Raw genomic sequence first — 18,607 nt, 5'->3', positions numbered from 1 at the left:
AATATTGCGAGTCAGTACTGCCAGGTTGCATTTAAAAAAAAAAAAATACTCGTGCACGTCTTCTTTGAATTTAGGGTGCTGTCTCGCGGCTGCGCGTGTCACACTCTATCCCTGTTCTACGAGTGGTGAGAGCTCTCGGTCTCGTATAGCGAGGTGACAATACCCGACTCGAATGAAGTGATCACCGTGTAAATCAAATGGAAAATAAGCCCAAGGTTCTCGTGAAATCCGCATGGCTACATACTAAAGGCTGAAATCATTAGGCTGAAAGGGTCAAAATCTGTAACTAGACTATCTGAATAATCAAATCATGCAACCTCAATAATTTTCAGCCATTCAACATTTCAACCTTTTTTAAATGATATCAGGATTTCAGCGTTCAGTGTACCTACAGCCGTGTTATAAACATTCAGCTCTTCGTGTATGTGTCCTGGTTTATTTTCTGCTCTACTCTGACTCTTAGTACTTCATGATTTCCCATGTTTCTGCATTCTGGTATTGAACGACTTTTGGTGCCTTTTTCCATCTGGTAATCTCTGTCTTTGGGTTTGTCTGCCTTTTTCCATTTTCGGCCTTTGGAATTTCACATTGTTGCATTTTCCGCATTCGGGATTTATGCCTTATGGTTTCTCGCCTTTCGTCGGGCTCGAAGTTTTTGCATCAATCCAAACAGATTCAAGCTTAAATTATCATCAAAATGATTGTCTTTCAAAACATACTAAATCTAATCCAATTGCAAATTAGATGTGATGTTTAGCTTTTCGGTAGTTGTTAAACTTCCACTCGGCTGGTTGGCCGTAAACCACGGTTCATAATTAAAAACACTAAATATATACTAAATCTATTTAGATTGAGAATCATTGGTTTATTTATACACACTAATACAAATAGCACTATATACTCGAATGCATTAACATTTACTTTTCCATCCGCAGTTGAAGCGCTATAAAACGTACTACTATCTGCTGAGTTCCCGCATGAACTCGGACCAGTCGCTGGATTTCGAAAACCTGCTCACCCTGGGGGACAGCGGTGTCCTGCTGGAATCGGACGAAATCCTGCAGCGAAATCGGCAGAACACTGAAGGCGGTGGTTTTGGAAGCGCAGGCGCTAATCAAACCATCATCCAGCAGCAACCGTTGGGCCAACAGCAGCTGCAGCAGAGTCAACTGGGCGGTGGATTGGCCAACTCTGCCCCCGTGGCAACGGTGGCGGCGACAACCGGCGGCAGCGCCTCCAACAGGTACAGTTATCGGGCAGCAATCTATCGGTCCGAGGCTCAGCAAGATCTCGGCTGACGGGTGATGGGAGTTTTCTCTGCGTGTGTGGTGTAGGATCTCGTCGTCGTCGTCGTCGTCATCACTCGCACATGTATCTATCAGCTGACACGTGCTCACCCTTTCTCATTGTTGCACCCTGTGTCCCTACTTTCATTAGTATACGTACTACTATCGAACTACCTACTACCTACTACTAGTGCTATTATCTATCCTCCTAAAACTGCTATCTATAGAGAATGAGGCCTTCTTGGTCTAGCGGTGTGGTCTACTTCATCACTTTATTGAAATAGTAGGTAGATTAAAAAAAAACTGATGCATACTTTGCCTCTTCCTGGTAGTATTTATTGAGCATAACTGCTTTATGAAAATAGGATTAGCTTTAATTGTAGTGCTTGTTATCTAGATTTCTACTATGTAGCTTTGCGAAAGTTTGTTGAGCTTTTATAAATTATATCATTTATTTGTTCTGCATTTCTGTGAGCAACAGATAGGGATTTACTGCAACTGTTACAGAAAACGGCGATTGCTTTGAAAACTATGTGTGACTGAATGATAGACAATATGAAACATGTAATGAATGTCAATTACCTACAGTGTTTTAAATTATTTGTACCATATTTAGGAGAAGCACGAGTTTCGCATAAAATTTCTCGTCAAAGTGTCGTTCTCGACACGTTTATCATGCCAAAAACAATCATACGAAAAGTCTCAATGCGAAATGGGCCAGCCGCGTACTGAGTTCTACTGTGAATACTTCAAACTGTTACTGACTGTTATCAGACCTGACTTATGACTGAAGTTTCCGTTCCTTCGTTGGCTCAACTATCCAATAAAATAATAATGTATCGGGAATAAATTATTAACCTTTATGATGCTCAGTCTTCAAGCTGATTGGATATTTTTATCGTTTTTTATGTCAAAGCTTCATAATTAAGTAAATTATTGTTTGTCAAAAACCTTCCTGGAACACAGCTTTTCTTCTATTAACATTTTTTTCAGTCAATTGTTATGGTAGTTCAGAAAAAATAAACAGCATCAAACATAGAGTTCGTTTGATGCTGTACATATTCCAAAAATTCCCAAGCATATAGTCACATAGATCCAAATATTTACTTCCACATAATTTCCCGGACTGGCATATACATTAAGATCATCACAGCAAACAGAATCGTAAATCGTCGACGTGTTGGTCGATGGATACCGTAAGGACGCCATTCACCGCTCATTTAACAGCATTTTAACATGTTAAATTCGGTCAAAAATCAGTCGCTCGATATTTTTTGAAACTTTTTGCGCTAGACGCAAGATGAAACATGTTTTTTGTAGGAAAAAAGTTAAAATGTAAAAATTGTATAAGGTACCGTGGGGCAAGTGGGTAATGGATTTAGCATAGTTGGGATTCTTCAAATCCTAGAGACTTTAAATTAAAACAAATGAGGTCGTGTATATTTTTTAGTTTGACTCCCACCAAATATAAGCAGTATGCTGAAATTTATTTTTATGAAAAATTGAAGAAAAAGGTACAGAAAAAGTTTTCGAAAAACGTTTCCTTACTTTTCACTTACCCCACAAGTGGGGCATCGTTTTGAACAATAAATTCAAAAACTAACAGTTATATCACAGACAAACAGACGTCACACTCTCACCATTGTCCATGGAATACCTTTTTAACGATCGATTCAAAAATATGGTAGGTGGCCAATCCACCGCCAGCAGCGCTCGCATCGTTTTTGCTCGTGTTTGACGTTTACACACTACCGCCATCTGTTGGCCCGTCGGCCAAACACAGCAATTATAGCATTAGGCGTACATGTCCTCGTTACTATTATTTTGACCGAAATTTGTTCTAAGTGTTAAGTCTGTTTGTCTGTGGTTATATTCACGATTTCTATTACTTTTAACATTTGTTAAGGCGTCGCAATGAACTATAATATAAGTAACATGTAAACAAAGAAAATTTTATTCCTTTTACTTGAATTTTCTTCTGTTCAGTTATATTTGTTCAAATGATTCGACAAAATTATAACCGGAACATTTCCAATGTTATTTCTTACATCATGGGACAGCAATTGCATTTCTGCTCTGTAGAATTTACACCGCTTGTTATTTGTTAAGAAAATCGGATATGATGTCGGATAACTCTTCGGGAGAAATCGAACGGAATCCTTCAATAAAGTATTTAGAAACTTTGTTATGTGGATACACCTATATCCAATTTTTTTTATATTTGGAACTAGCTTTGCATAGGCATTCCACGAGATTTACGTGCGTTCTCTTATATTGGAACTTTTCAATCAACGTCTTCCTTTCAATCGGCTGTCCACAGTAAATATATCAATATCGTAATATTTGACAACCTTTTTTTAGAGAAGTTCCATGATTTGGCCATGATAATAGCTTTTCACACTTCGAGTAGTGTTTCTTGAATTATCAGCACGTTCTGTTGTTCTATGATAGTTGTGAACCTTGTATACTTATAGCTACCTAAAGAGAAAACACAAATTCGATCTCTAATAGGAAACTTTTCACTTGCCCCACTTGATGAGAAAATTGACGGTGTTTCAATTTAGTTATTTTTAGTTCTATGTCGAATCAATTCTGAAACTTTTTTTATTGCAGTTTAAAACTGTCAGAGAGGACAACTTAGAAGTGGTACAGAAAGTTGTTTTCCGCAACTTTTTTCCTCTGAAAATATTAAAATAAGATTGCACGCCGCCAAGTTGTTACGGAGTAATAATTGACAGGTTAACAATCTTTCGCTCTATTATGCAATAATGGCTGAAAAATCTCAGAATTATCTTACCTATCGTAATGTTCTCAATGGCCTCGAATGTTTACGCATGAGTTTGAAACGTTAATTTACATATTCAGTTAAATATACCGATTATTTTCACTTACCCCATTTACCCACTTGCCCCGCGGTACCTTAATGGTACCGAATCACATGTATGCCAATGATACATGTTAAGGACGCCATTCACCGCTCATTCTAAGTATGAGGCCCTATATGCAGCACTAGTTGGATATAATTTACTTTCATTAGCTGGTTGTTATTTTTGTACTATAGTTAGGGACGTTCCGATATATCGAATCAGTTTTCATCAACTAGTTCCTTTTTCCTGCTCGTGACTTCTCAAATTGATAGGTTTGGCAGAATTTATATTTCAATCCAATAAAAGAAATGAATAATGATCATCATAAACGTTACAAAGCATTAAAATAGTTTACACCTACGCAACAATATAGAATTTTGTGTTTTGGAATCCTTTCGATATTTTTTTCTTTCGATATATCGAAACAAAAAAAATCGGAAGAAAGTCATACGAAAAACCAAAAGTAAAATACTGTTTTCCAACATTTTTTTATCACTATGATAATCTTCATACATTGAACTATTGGTAAAAAATGTTGCATGACGCAAAAATATCAAAGTGAACGTTCACAAACAGCAAAAAGGAATCGGTTGGTCAAAATGATTCGATATATAGGAACGCCCCTAACTATAGTATGACAACATATTAAACCGTGGCAACTAAGAAGCATTTTCCGATCAGCTATAATAAAATCATTGTCAAACTCATGTTTACCACGTTAAACAGCCTAAGTTTATTTTTTTATAAATAAAATATGATATAAAATCAAACGGATTTCATTCTGGTATACTAATACATGCACATAACTTTTATTGCGAAAATTTGTTCAGATTTTTCAAAATAATTCAAAATAATAAGCGGTGAATGGCGTCCTTACGGTAGTGAATTCTCATTTCTCATGCTTGACATTGTTCACGCTTGAGTTGTAACTCACGCAACTCAACACTCAACAGTCAAAACATTGAGCATGTGTTGGCTCATCCTTTTGACTCATTGGCTTATATTTCAACAGTTTTCCACACGAAGCACATTTTCTTTGTTTTTCTGCTAGAAACAATTACAAAGAGTTTTGACGAATTTCCGATGGGGCATTCATTCATTTATTTAGTTTACATCAAAACAGATAACACTGAATCAACAATTTCACGCCACAATACTCGGTTCGTGGCCGCATCTCTCCATCCTCGGTTCTGCCCTACGCTCGCCAAATCGATACGCACTTGATCCGCCCATCTAGCTCGCTGCGCTCCACGCCTTCTTGTACCAACCGGATCCGAAGCGAACACCATCTTTGCAGGGTTGCTGTCCGGCATTCTTGCAACATGCCCTGCCCATCGTATCCTTCCAGCTTTGGCCACCCTCTGGATACTGGGTTCGCCGTAGAGTTGGGCGAGCTCGTGGTTCCGATGGGTTTTATGATTGAATCATTTTTAACGGCATGATCGTGAGCAGATTTTGCACCAAAATCGCAAACACGAGTTTTGCGATGCAGATCTCAAATGAGTTTGCTTTTACGGAAGAACTCAATGATTTAGATTTGAGTGTGAGTCTACCAACACGGGGGAGAATAAAGTAACGTGAGTAGTAATGCTGTAGCGAGGTACTCGGCATAACGTGGATTGTTATGGACAGAAACGGAAACAGTAGATTCTATTGTTCCAGGAACTAATTCTGGAAGAATCGGAGTGTGAAAAAATAAAGCTGTTGTAATGCACTTAAGATACTCGGAAGTTGTACCAAATGTCATTGCATCCTAAAACGTGCAAGGATAAAGATGAAGCATTTTGTCGGACGTACGTAAGATGATCGAAAGGTGGAAGCAGCACTACGATGAACACCTGAATTCATATAGACGCAGAGGTTGGCATTACAATGGTTATCAACCAGCTTTCACAGAGCGATATGAATGATACCATTCACCATCTCAAGAAAAACAAGGCAGCTTGAAGAATTTAATTACTTTTATTGAAGGGATTTTCTGCCGTAGGCAGGTTCATCCCCAGTCAGGTTAAAAAAAAAGGGCAAGTTGAAGGTTCAGCCTGAAAAAAGACGTAACCGGTGAAGCCCCAGATGGCAAATTTTTTCAGGAAGAATGGCGTCCAAACCATGTTGAAAGCCTTTGAGATGTCCAGTGAAACAATGTCGGTATGATGATACAAGGATTTCGGCTCCTGCAGCGCCTCACTTTAGAAAGGCAGCAGATGAGTGCAATTGGACGATAGTTTGCTGGTTCTGGAGCTTGATTGCCAGGTTTCGCAATTGGGAAAACGAAGCTATATATTAAGGGTGGGTGGAGTGACGACTATTTCTCCGCTGAGAGCGTTGACCTTGGCCCATAGATCAGCGGTTGATTGTGTTGAGTTGCTGCTATCCAAGAACTCCTCCCAACAGGCTCGTTTAGCGTCTCGGATGGCTTGCCGACAAGTGTTGCGTTCGATATGATTTTGATCAAAGATTACATCTCGGTTTGGATGATCAGGTGCCTTCCTTTTCAAGGCGCGAAAAGCTTTTTTTGATCGCTGGGTACCACCAATGAACAGCTTTTCGGGGCCAGGCTTGCTACCAGTTTTCGGGATCGAAACGGCTGCCGCTTGCCTGAGAATGTCGGTGAATTCTGCCATGCTTCTCGAGTTGCGAGTGCGGAGTGTTGCACTGATGCTGTTATTATAGAGAGTCCAATCAGCTTGATCGTACAGCTAGCGAGGACGCCTGGTCGTTACCTGAGCGTCCACGGCTAACGAGATTTGAAGAGGATGGTGATCGCTGCCATGTGGGTCCGAATTGATGCATCAGCTGAACCGTCGGATCTCCGACCGGGTGACAGCCGTAACATCGATTGCCGTCGAATAGCGACTGTTGAAGAAAGTCGATATATCATCGTTTAGGATAGTGAGATCACTATCTTCGAAGAGATTTAGTAGGGTATTGCCCCTAGAGTCTGACCGGGTTCCACCCCAGACAGGATGGTTTAAATCATTTTTAGATTTGCCGATTAAATCACACCAGAGTTTTGGAGATAGTCACTTGTGATAAGGTTTTGAATAAAGGTGCTAATAGATTGGAGTTTTAGCAAAGACTGGCTGTATAGATTTATTTCCACATTACTTATCTATAACCGATCAACCGATCCACTGCCGAATACATCGTTCCCCGTTAAACGATTTGCTCGGTAATTCGTCCATTCGCTTACACTCTAAATGTGTATACTGGTTGGACTCGATTATCCGGAGACTCGATTATCCAGGGACTCGATTATCCGGGATTCGATTATCCGGAATTTTAGACTCGATTATCCGGAATTTGTTTTATGATGTTCTGGTTTTTCAATTTTTATGCATAAATCTGAGATAATTTGGTATTGCAATATACAATATGAATGGTTTCGCAGTTTTGAACGTATTTAAGAAAAGGGGGGTTTGAAAAAATGTTTTTTTGAGTACGCTGATCAAAACAATTTTTTTTTTCTTGTTAAGACCCCTACTGTTTTTTTTTAAATAATTTCTGGCTACGCCACCGCATCATATAGATAAAACAACGAAAAAAGATAATATTGAAGTTCTTTTATCGAAGATTTCAATTTTTTTTTATGATTCGATTATCCGGAGGATTCGATTATCCGGAGTGAAAAAAAAATCGATACTCCGGACAATCGAGTCCGACCTGTAACACAATCACCAGCGACCATTCTAGGCTAGGGCAGGGCAGTTGTTGAAGACATTTTTCTATCTCGCCCCGCAGGTAAGAAATATTTCCGCATGGTGTGTAGACACATGCCACAGATATATTTGTGCTTCCCTGAACTTTGACCCCGACAACTGGAAGTTGGGAGTCGATATTGAAGAAAGCCAATGGAATCGACTTTGGCAGAATAGCGGCAGTTGCTAGCGCGCTTAAGGTTCCATAAATATCTACCGCCGAGTGAGCGATTCATCTGTTCGAGTGTAACCCGGTTGACTTCTTGGAGGGCTAGGATCCAAAGGAGCCGCTGCTTGTGAAGATCTGTTAAAGAACCCGTTCATGTTCCACTGCAGGCGAAATCTAGCTGGGTCCGGTAAAGTTGGAGTGATGTAGTTCCTGCTTGCGCTTGGAGTTTGGTTGCGAGTGGTATTAGAGCACGAATGGATCAAATCCCTACCAGTGGTGGATCCTCATAGTGAACTAACAGTGAGCGGCGGAGATCCGATGGCACTTGAAGGGGGTACCTTCTGATCGTATTTCGGTATCGCTCTCGGAACACGATCAAGACAGAGCTCTACAGATGGCAGGCCCGGAAGTTGGACCCACCAAGGGAGCGGCTCTTTATTGCTACCCCGACGTGTAGCTGGTTCGAAAATGTAAACAACCATACAAAATGACGACCAAACAAAGGTGAAGGCGTAATAAATTTTGTCAAAAACATCTATTTTGGGAATTTAGCAGAATTTTCTGATAAAATTGTCAACAGCACACTGCAGTAGCACGTAGCAAATACTATGCGGGATCGAAATTCGTACACCCAAGAAATGAATCTAAATCCGTCCACTTTTTGCAAAACGCCTACTATTTGTATGAAGTGTACGGATTTTGAGCCTGTACGGATTTCGGTCCCCCACTGTAACTGCTTGCAAACAGACGGTTTGTTTTCGAGACGCCAAGAAGTTTTGCTGTCAGTGTCTGTTTTGTGTTCAGTCGAGAATGGATTACCAATTGGTGAGTTCGTTTCGTGCTTATGATAACACATTTTTTCTTGAAAGCGTAACTTTTATGTAATATTAAACCAAACTTTGTATGGTTCGTCACTATAAGTGTCGGCATTATGCTTTTTTCTTATACAATTTCAATATACATATATTTTTCTCTTTTTGACATTATTAAAAATTATCTTTTGAATTGTTCGACATTGTGAATGTTGACGTATTTTCTAATACTTCTACCATATTAAGACACAATGCACAGTGATACTCATATGTAATTTTCAAACAAACTATGTATGGTTCGTCACTACAAGTGTCGGCATTATTTCTGTTTCATTTAATTTAAAATAAAATACATGTAATTTTCAGTTTTCGTCATTAATAAAAACGTCTTTTGAATGGTTCGACATTATAGATGTTGACGTATTTTTTAAAGCTTCTATCAAAAACTTCTCGAGACAAAAATACAAAACTAGCTATTTCCCCCTTGTCCATGGATCGCATCACCGACCAGAGGTGACTCCCAGATCTTTTCCTCCCTCACTAATAAACACCCTTCCCGTGGTGATTGTGGAGATGCAGAGGTATTCTCGGTCTCTAGAAACAGCAATCATTACACCCTAATATTCCTTCCCCATCCCAACTGACTGTAAGGACTTGGCCGGCGCCGTTATTGATCAATAATATAAGATCTGCTAAAATTGCACTTCGAGAGTAAGCGGAAACTCCCATCCCTTATTCATTTGGATCGTAGTGCAATTCTTACCAGTTCAGATCAATCACGGAGTAGCAACCATTGACATGTACAGTCAGTCTATGCTATGCTATGCTATGCTTAAGCCTTAAAACTGGTTCTGGGCTTGGCAGCTTTTCAATTTTACTCCCAGTAGACAGTCGCCTTCCACCCTTGGGACCCACCAAACGTAGGGATGTCCCGACGGCAGCAAGGGGCGATAATCGGTGGGTTGGGTTGCTTGGATGATTTTGCATTCGAAAGTAGCTTCACTTTCCACGTTGTCCTTCGGGATAGCGGGTAGAGTCCGATGCGTCTTGAGAGCTTGCTAGGCCATCCCACGTGGACCTCGGTGGAGAGTGGTGCTAAGAGGGCATCAGAAGAGCTTACGACAGTGTGGGGCTTACCACCCGGGTCGGGGTGCCCGGGTGCCCAAGGTCCTCTACGGAAGAGGTAGATGTGACTTAACTTCCCCTGTTTTCCATTGGGCCTATAGGCCGCCGCGTACCGTTTGCTTATGAACCTTGACTTCCCTCGTCGTCCAGTGAGGTAGGCTCGGAAGCTTGGTTTTCCTCTACCATGAGCATTAGTATCCATGCGATATGGCCACTTAGTTACAGAGTTCTGAAACTAGGCGTAGCGGTGAACGTGCAGCTATTTAGCAAGATCATGCTGAGGGTCGTAGGTTCGAATCCCGCTGATCTAGGATCTGTTTGGAGTGTAAATTTTCTCGACTTTCTTGGTCATAGTGTATATTCGTACGTGCCATACGCCATGTGCCATTCTCAGTTAATAACTATGGAAGCGCTCCTAGAACTCTAAGCTGAGCTTAGCTTCAAATAGATTTAATGACCAACATTTTAGTATTACGCAATATTGCGAATTTCGTTATTTATCCTGATATGTTTATAGTCAAACCATAGCTCCAGACATCAATAAAAAAGACTGTATCCTAAAATCATTTTTTTTTTTTTAATTATGCCTAATTTGTTTTGCATGAGCGCTTATTGGAACCTGGGAGGGAGGCACAGATACTACACGCGAAATATGAAACAACACTTTTCCAAATTGCAAGATTTAGGATTTGGGGATTTGTTGTTTGCCCCCTCCGCATGTAGCGACCATGCGATCTCTTACAACAATGAGATGGGGACAAAGCCGGTCTCATTTCTATTTCTATATTGACGAAAAGGCATATGTACCTAACAGATGCGCTAGTATGGACATCTGAACTAGACCTACGAGTGTCATTGATGGCATTTTAATGTTTTTGATGCGTTAGATGCTTCTGACTGTCAATCGTTGAACGCCTGAACCCTTTTCAATATTAAATTCAATTGAAGTTTCAAACTATTCTAGAGCTCATCGAAAACAGGGGCTTGTGTATTTTCGGCAGTTTTGTTCTCTTTGTCACAAAAGGTGTTTGTCATTCGAATCTTCTGAAATTTGAAAGTAAGATGCGTTTGTGGGGGAAGTGGTGGTAAAATCAACACCTTGGTTTTAATGGAAAACCGATGAATTTGTATAGTTTTATCCAGGGAAAGTCTGGAAACTTAGTGATGTGCAAAAACATGCGTGCCATTCCGAAATCAATTGTGCGTCTCCCATTGACTGTTTAACGATAAACTTGCGACGATCGACGCGCCACCATATTTCATATAACGGAGGTTATTAGAACTAACTTGGAGGTGATGTTTTGGAGGTTATTTGGTAATTTGGAGGTTAAAATCACCTCCAAACACTAGCGATTTAGCGGTGGGATGTTGACGTTTGATCACGAATTCTTTGCGAGTAAACTCAAAGCAAGATTGGTGATCTAACGCAATGCTTAAATGAGTAGATGACGCACTTCCAGAATAGGGATTAGTGCATCTTATCCAAAATTGCTAGTGAAAAAACACCACAACCATTTAACTGACAAAATTTTTGCAATTTAAGGCATAGGAAACCATAAACATTCATTTCAATTTGAAACACTTTCGCAACCTAACCTAATTTTTGATCGCCAAAACAGGAGACAATTTATTTTTGTGCGAGACAAATCGAAGCACAATCTCTTTCGTGCCAGCACAAAAAATCACTCTAGGAAAATTTCAGCAAGGTATGCTTTGAACGTGGACAAGTTTAATAAGTGCTCTGCAAAAAATTATGGTTGTGGATCTTAACATATTTGGTAAAGTCAGAAACATAAGGTGGTAATAAATCATGTTCATTGTGTTTTAAGAGTTTTGACAATTATATATTGATGAAATCAATTCAAGTGAAATTGTTGCTAAGGGTGAAAATGAGACAACTCGATACCACGCAGTCCACCCCACATTGCGAGTCAGCACAGCCAGGGTGCAGTGCATAAAAATTACTCGTACACGTCTGTTTCGAAATTAAGATGAAGATGCATCGAAGCCAAACCTCTAATTTTCATGAGCACAAATCTAGAGAAGCTGTCAACCCTTTGTGCTGAATATTGAACTCACTGGTCACTCAACTGTCTCCCAGCAGCGCGTGTAGCACCGAAAGAGATTTGAGTCGCTTCCCATCCCTGGTTCTATAGCACAATTCCAAAAATAGAGATGTTATCTAACGCAACGACACGAATTTCGTACTAAGATAGCTAAATTTTCACATGTTCTATCGTCACCCAAAAATGATTGAAATGTTCATTTTACCTGGCCTATGCGTGTAAAATAAACAGTTGTTGATGTTAAAATGAACACCATACAAAATATGTGAACAAAACAAACTTTTTTGAACATATCTATAACATTTCTGAAAATACATCGAAATATAATGGTAATCCCTTCAAAAAATGTTCTAAAGGTTTTCTGGTGTTTGACACATCACATCATTACCATATTCATCTCACTGAAAAATCTTAAGACTTCCAAGCTTAAAATTACATCAGTTCTAATTTTTGAAATCAGATTTCAAAAATTTTGGTTTTCGCTAAAGTTTTTACATCAATTGACTCCCGCATCAACTCGAATACTATAATTTATGCTAAAAATTATGATTAAATAATTAATGTTCGTTTTTCATTCGTAACAAGCTCGGTGTTCATTCCCTCTTCCCCCGTGCTTGAAGTATTGAGTCAAACAAGTTTTAGAAAACCACTCATTATCATACACTCAAGATAATGACTGCCTTAAATATATGTGCAATTGCATATACAGTGCTCAATTTTTGCTTTTAATTAGATTTATTTGCCCCACATACTCATCATATTCTTATCGAATACTTTCTATCTGAGTAACATTAAAGGTATGTGCGGGATTTACGTATGTGTCTCCCATACTCCGCCGAAGAAGTGTTACATCGTTTGATATCGGTAACTTGAAGGTATTTATTTGAATATCGTTTAAAAAAAACATTCAAAATGATAATTCATCAAGGCATAACGTCTGTGCAGGTATGGGAATACTTTTCCATCAACTACCACGACTGGAAGATGTTCTTGCGAGTTTTGGAAACAGCTAGCAAAGGATGGGACTTTAGCGGGAGCAAATTAAACGAGGTCTCGTAAAACTATATATTTCCTAATCAATTTTTACAGATAAGATGCATTGAACATTGAAGTAACGAAAATAGTTTCTGTGTAACAATGTTCCAAATATATCTGATTCACAGAAAAAAATTGCGTATGTGTTTTACGTAAGAAGAAATAAGGAGTGTATCGAAAAGTAGTCGCAAACATTCAAAACAGTCTCAAAAATATTGGGTTGAACCTACAAACATTTCTTTGATCAGAAATGCTTTACAATGTATTTAAAAATTATGATGCAGTGATATTGTTTCAATAAAGTGGCATTTTGTATGATAATTTTGCAAATTACTAACAAATGTCGATGAAAATCTTGCACACCTCTAAAAAAATTGATATGTTAATAAATGTGTTAAATTTTAAGAAAAATGGTTTTTGTTTATGCTAACATATTCTGTGCCACAACTCTCATGACATAAGGCCCAATCGCAATGATAGCGGAACGGCAACGGAATGCGGAACCGGTTCGCCAGCATGAACTATAATCAGCTTGTCGACTCAGTGTTGATCCAATTTCATTCGTTGTCTGCTCAGTCGAGATGTTGTGATACATGCTGGCAAACCGGTTCCGCATTCCGTTGCCGTTCCGCTATCATTGCGTTTGGGCCTATAGTGTGAACAATATTTTGAAAAATACATTAACAAACATTTGAGAGCAAATACAAAAAACGAAAAAAGTCTTTTTTTAAGGCCGCACGGGACGTCATTATAATCATCCTATCCATGTGAAGAAGCAGATCTCAAGTACCACTCCATATTTGGATGTGAAAAATTTATCACTATATTCTATATATGTGGTGCACAATCGATTAAATTTTCAGCTTCATCGGTTCACTAAAACTCGAGATTTGCTTCGGCAAAGTTTTGGTGATAATTGTTAGAGTGAGACAAAAGATAGGGAAAATAACACGGTCTCCCGTGTCCCCTTAAGGGCCTCGTTTTTTGATTATTTCTTTCTACACGTTAACGGTAATATCGAACGATTGTAACGAATAAAAAATTGTTTTTTGGTTGGAAAAGTTTCTTTGCATATTTATGAAGTAACATTAGCCAAAATTGGTACTCTATATAATCTTCGCTGTATATGACACAGCTTCAAAAGTTGAATATACAAAAGTGACTTCCTAAAACCGACCTTATTCCAATAATTGGGCTTTTTTAGAGTAATAATTTATTTTTTTGAAATCCGTTTTACGTTTTCAAACAGCAGTAAACTATTTTCCTATAGAATAAGCTCTTCAACCTATTTTGTTTGATATACATTTTGTTCAATACAAATCATCGAGTCTTCAGAAGACACTTCAAAAATGTAATTTTGTGCAAGATTTTATTTTCTATACTTTATAAACCTTGTTGTATTTATATTAAGACTACATATTATTCAATATGTTTTTAGTTGCTTCAATATTTGATGACATGATGAAGATTTTCGTGAAAAAAGCTTTTAAAAAGATGAACTATGCTCTGAGATATACCGTTTTGAATGTTTGCGACTACTTTTCGATACACTCCTTATTGGAAACATCTTAAATTAATCAAGGTAGATCAATATATTTCATTCAGGCATCCCCTGAAAAGTATGTGCCCGGTCTATAGATTATATGTGCTGGCATCATGCTTTCAATGAGAATGAAGATTGGCGATCATTCATTGATTTCGCACATACTTTGCATATGGTTTGCATTGCATTGCATTGCAAAAATCCATGTAGGTTTGCACATGAATCAAATGAAGACATTATCTTGAGTGTATAACAAGTCACCCTATATGGCTCAATTGTTTTTTGACCTGAATACAAAGCTGATCACACACTTAGCGTTCCTATAATTCGCCTTAATTATGAAAACCTATTGGTTAACGAACGTTAATCTGAAGACCTTTATATAAAAGTCTGCATAGATGAGAACCAATAACTTATGTCCTTTTCGTAGTTTCCTTTTACAAATCACTTATTTTTTTATTCACCAACCCGTGGGTGGTCTATTATGCAATACAGGAATAGCCAAATGAGTTATTTCTGGTCAAGTGTTATTGCCGGTATGAGTCTGCGTCCGCAATCGCAATCGTAGAATCTAATCGAATGACGCTGGTACGCAAGTGTTTCGATGTGACTACGACGCGTATCGAAAAATTACGCCAACCAGCGCACCATTATCACCGGCAGAACATAAATTATTGCACTTGAACTTATTTTTACCCTTTCGATAGAGACTCGTGTTCCTCGGCTCAATCAGGCGAACCACCATCATCAGTCGCTCTTCGGTGGGTACAATGCCAACGTTTGGCCACATTATTGGCGATTAGATGAAACCTATCGGCAGCAGGCACGCAAGCTGTTAGTAAAAATAGTGCCATAAAACTGGTCTGTGCGATAAGATTAGAGGGTTACCGGTGATGCTGATCGACGGACACCAGTTGAACGTTTAAGATGTTTTGCCGACTTTATGAACTGCTTGCTCTGTAGAATTTTCCCTAACTGCTGCTTTCTGTGCGTACTTTTTACTTTCTATTTTATAATTGGTGTTGGTGTAATTTGGTTTGATTCGGTTAAAATTAGTCAAAAATTTTAATTAGCAGCTCTTGTTACCATTACCGTTTTCGAACTATTCTTGTTCTCATTATAGGAGTGATAGTAGACAATATAAAACCTGAGACGACCCCCTGTACATCACAACTGCCTTTTATCAGTACCGCGATCATGACCACCATCATCCAGAACCCTTGAGTACTAGCTGCTCGGAACCGGAGCTGGATCCGTTCAGTTCCGCTGCTGCCAATGCTACCTGTTGTTCTACCGTACTGGCCATCGTGACCTCTACCCTAAGATCCCTATCCTACTTCCTGGCTCCGCAAAATCTATCAACCACCACTACCGTAGTGGACAGTGGTAGTGCGAGGGAGGACAATCCTGCCAACATCAGCACCACTACTTCCTCTGCCACTGCGTTCAAATCATTCTATGGTCAAAATGTGTGAGTATAATGCAATCCTTATAAGGCCCCTTTTCAAATGCGCTCCATGCATTTTGTTGTACATATTCGATTTGTTGTATAGGTTTATATTTTCCCGTATTGTCGAATCCTGTCGGCTTCCTTACAAGTCCATTGATTTCCGACGATTTGTCCTTCCTGTATCCCTGTTTTGTTGTTAACGACCTTTATTCAAGATTTCAAAATACGGCGCTTTATTCCTTGATCGATATACATATATACATACACACATAAATATATATAGACTAAGCGAGTGATAAGACACACACCTTCTGAATGTGTGCGTACCACAGTATGAGCGTGTGAGTGAGTTTTCTAAAACTTCTTAGATGCCACGCAATCGGGCTAAAGCCGTAAAAATGAGAGAAATCGATTTTTCATAAAAGTTGTATATTTTACCATTAAACTGAGTGTAAAAATAGTTAAACAATGGCATTTTTATACATCAATCATACCCAACGTAAGCAACATGATCCCTCTTGCAGCGTGGCTGAAGCCGTTAGTAACAGAGCAATTCCTTCGATAGTTAGCTGAATCCTTTTATAAAAATGTCTTCAAGGCTATGGCACTTGGTGTGGAAGATGAAAATATGAATGGAACAAGTGCTGCCAACCGTTAGGCGCTAAAATGGCGTACCGACAATTCTTCGATTTATCTCATGCCTACTAAGTGATTGACGCCTTCTACCATGTAGTAACTACATTGTTTGCTGTTCAAAATGAATCCATTCGCTTGCCAGTGCAACGCCAAATTGTCGCTTAGTTTGGCGTCATTTCTATACAAACGGAATCACCCGTTCCACCCTTAAATAATCATTCGGGCTTAACTGACAAACAAGCGCAACGTAGGGATCCACCCTTGTCTGACACATTTCCCAAATATTTATTATCGAAAACAAAACACGTTAGGAATTTGCATGTGACAGAGTTCATTCAAAAATATTTTACAATAAAAAAATGTGTATAAAGAACCGTAACTTATAGACATCTTCAAATACTGAAAGTAACTCAAATCGAAGAGAAATATAAACAGATCGCGTTGAATTGTTTTTTATATTATTCATATATTTAAAAGATAGTAATCGTACTCAAAATAATGGAACAGAAACTCCGTTTGTGAAATTTTAAACAAAACAGAAAATCACACCGCAACAGTTTGTCACAAACTAAATTGCACATATAAACATACACGCTCATAAAACATTTTGGATAACTCATCGTTGCAGCTAGATACAGACATTCTAGATTTAGACAAGAGAAATTTCCTGTGTTCAAGCTTCTCCGTCATTGCCTGCAGAAGTGAACTCTTGAACAGCAGGAATCTATATATTAAACAAAAAAAGAAAACACTGACCCCGGGAGACTGTCTGACCAACTTCCTTTTAAAGGATGTGCTTGAGAGAAACCGAAAATCAACCTATTTCTTCGCCAAGGGTAGCTTCGAATAAATGTTTACGTACACTGGCATGTTCCCCATGATTCGATCGAAACACACACAAATACACAAAAAAACTAGCACGACAACAATGGTAGGTGTTCGCTTGTGAAAAATCGAAAACCCTCGTCATTGAAAAAAAGAAAACTACCAGTAACTTGCATAAAACATATATTGATCAAGAACATATAAGTGTGAGAAACAGCAAAAAAAGAAAACCGATGTTGATTGGGTATAATTATCGAATACACAACAAGCAGCAGTTAATAGTATTATTCAAGTACATCAATTATATTGGAATGGAAGGAAACATAGAGAAAACAAATATAATAAAAAGGAAAACACTAGTAAGTAAAATAAACCTGAAGAAAGTTACATAAAATAAGACGAGAGTTGTGAAATTGTAGAAAATTTGAGAACCTCCTTGTTATAAATGAGTAGATATCTCCAGCGTAGTCTTGAAGACTGCCGACATTTGAACCTACTGCAGAGTGATTTCAAAAATGGTTATGATACGATATCTGTTGCAATAGACAGGGACATTGATCACACAATATACAATATCACCGCTCTAGCTATAATTATTGCTCTATCTCTATTCTCTTCTCGTATTCTTGCGTAGTTTTCTAACTCACGGTTAGAAATTGGTACAAATTGTCCACCATACCGGCTCACATTGGAGTCCCAATCTTCCTCGCCGGTTATTCTCTTCGACTTCCCTTGCACTGGGACACTGCGACACTGTTTCTGGTATTTGGGACCATCCTCTAACTTTCAGGGTTCCGATACCCCGAGCCTTCCTTCTGAACAACCTCTGAACTTGACTGGCGTTGTGCCGTGGTTGTCTGTCCTCTCTCTTGGTATTTGGGGCTTCCGTACTAGCTAGTTAGTTTTCAGGGTCCCAATCTCCCGGGCCTCCCGTTGGCTATGTGCTACTGCTGCGTTGTCGCTGTCTCTGGTACTTAAAGCCTTTAGCTCAGGCCTGTCCAACCTTTTTGGACAGCGGGCCAAATCACAGAAACAATTTCGTGTCGCGGGCCACATTAGAAAAAAGACAAATACCTATTCACATTATTAAGTCTGACA

At 38.9% G+C, this 18,607-nt stretch overlaps 1 protein-coding gene across 6 annotated transcripts in view; it reads left to right on the top strand.

Annotated features, from left to right (window-relative positions):
• Positions 1–17,831, top strand: part of LOC5564403 — a 297,528-nt gene extending 279,697 nt beyond the window's left edge. For 5 of the 6 annotated variants that reach the window (XM_021844308.1, XM_021844302.1, XM_021844316.1 and 2 more), the window contains 2 exons: positions 936–1,243; positions 15,722–17,831. In XM_021844308.1, the coding sequence (XP_021700000.1) occupies positions 936–1,243; positions 15,722–15,749 (336 nt within the window). In that variant the 3' untranslated portion in view covers positions 15,750–17,831. The remainder of the gene's footprint in view (positions 1–935; positions 1,244–15,721) is intronic. The other variant, XM_001648696.2, reaches the window with a different exon arrangement.
• The last annotated feature ends 776 nt before the right edge of the window (positions 17,832–18,607 follow it).

This window comes from Aedes aegypti, chromosome 1, assembly GCF_002204515.2.
Source record: "Aedes aegypti strain LVP_AGWG chromosome 1, AaegL5.0 Primary Assembly, whole genome shotgun sequence".
NCBI lineage: Eukaryota > Metazoa > Arthropoda > Insecta > Diptera > Culicidae > Aedes > Aedes aegypti.
This window is presented reverse-complemented; position numbering and strand designations above follow the sequence as displayed.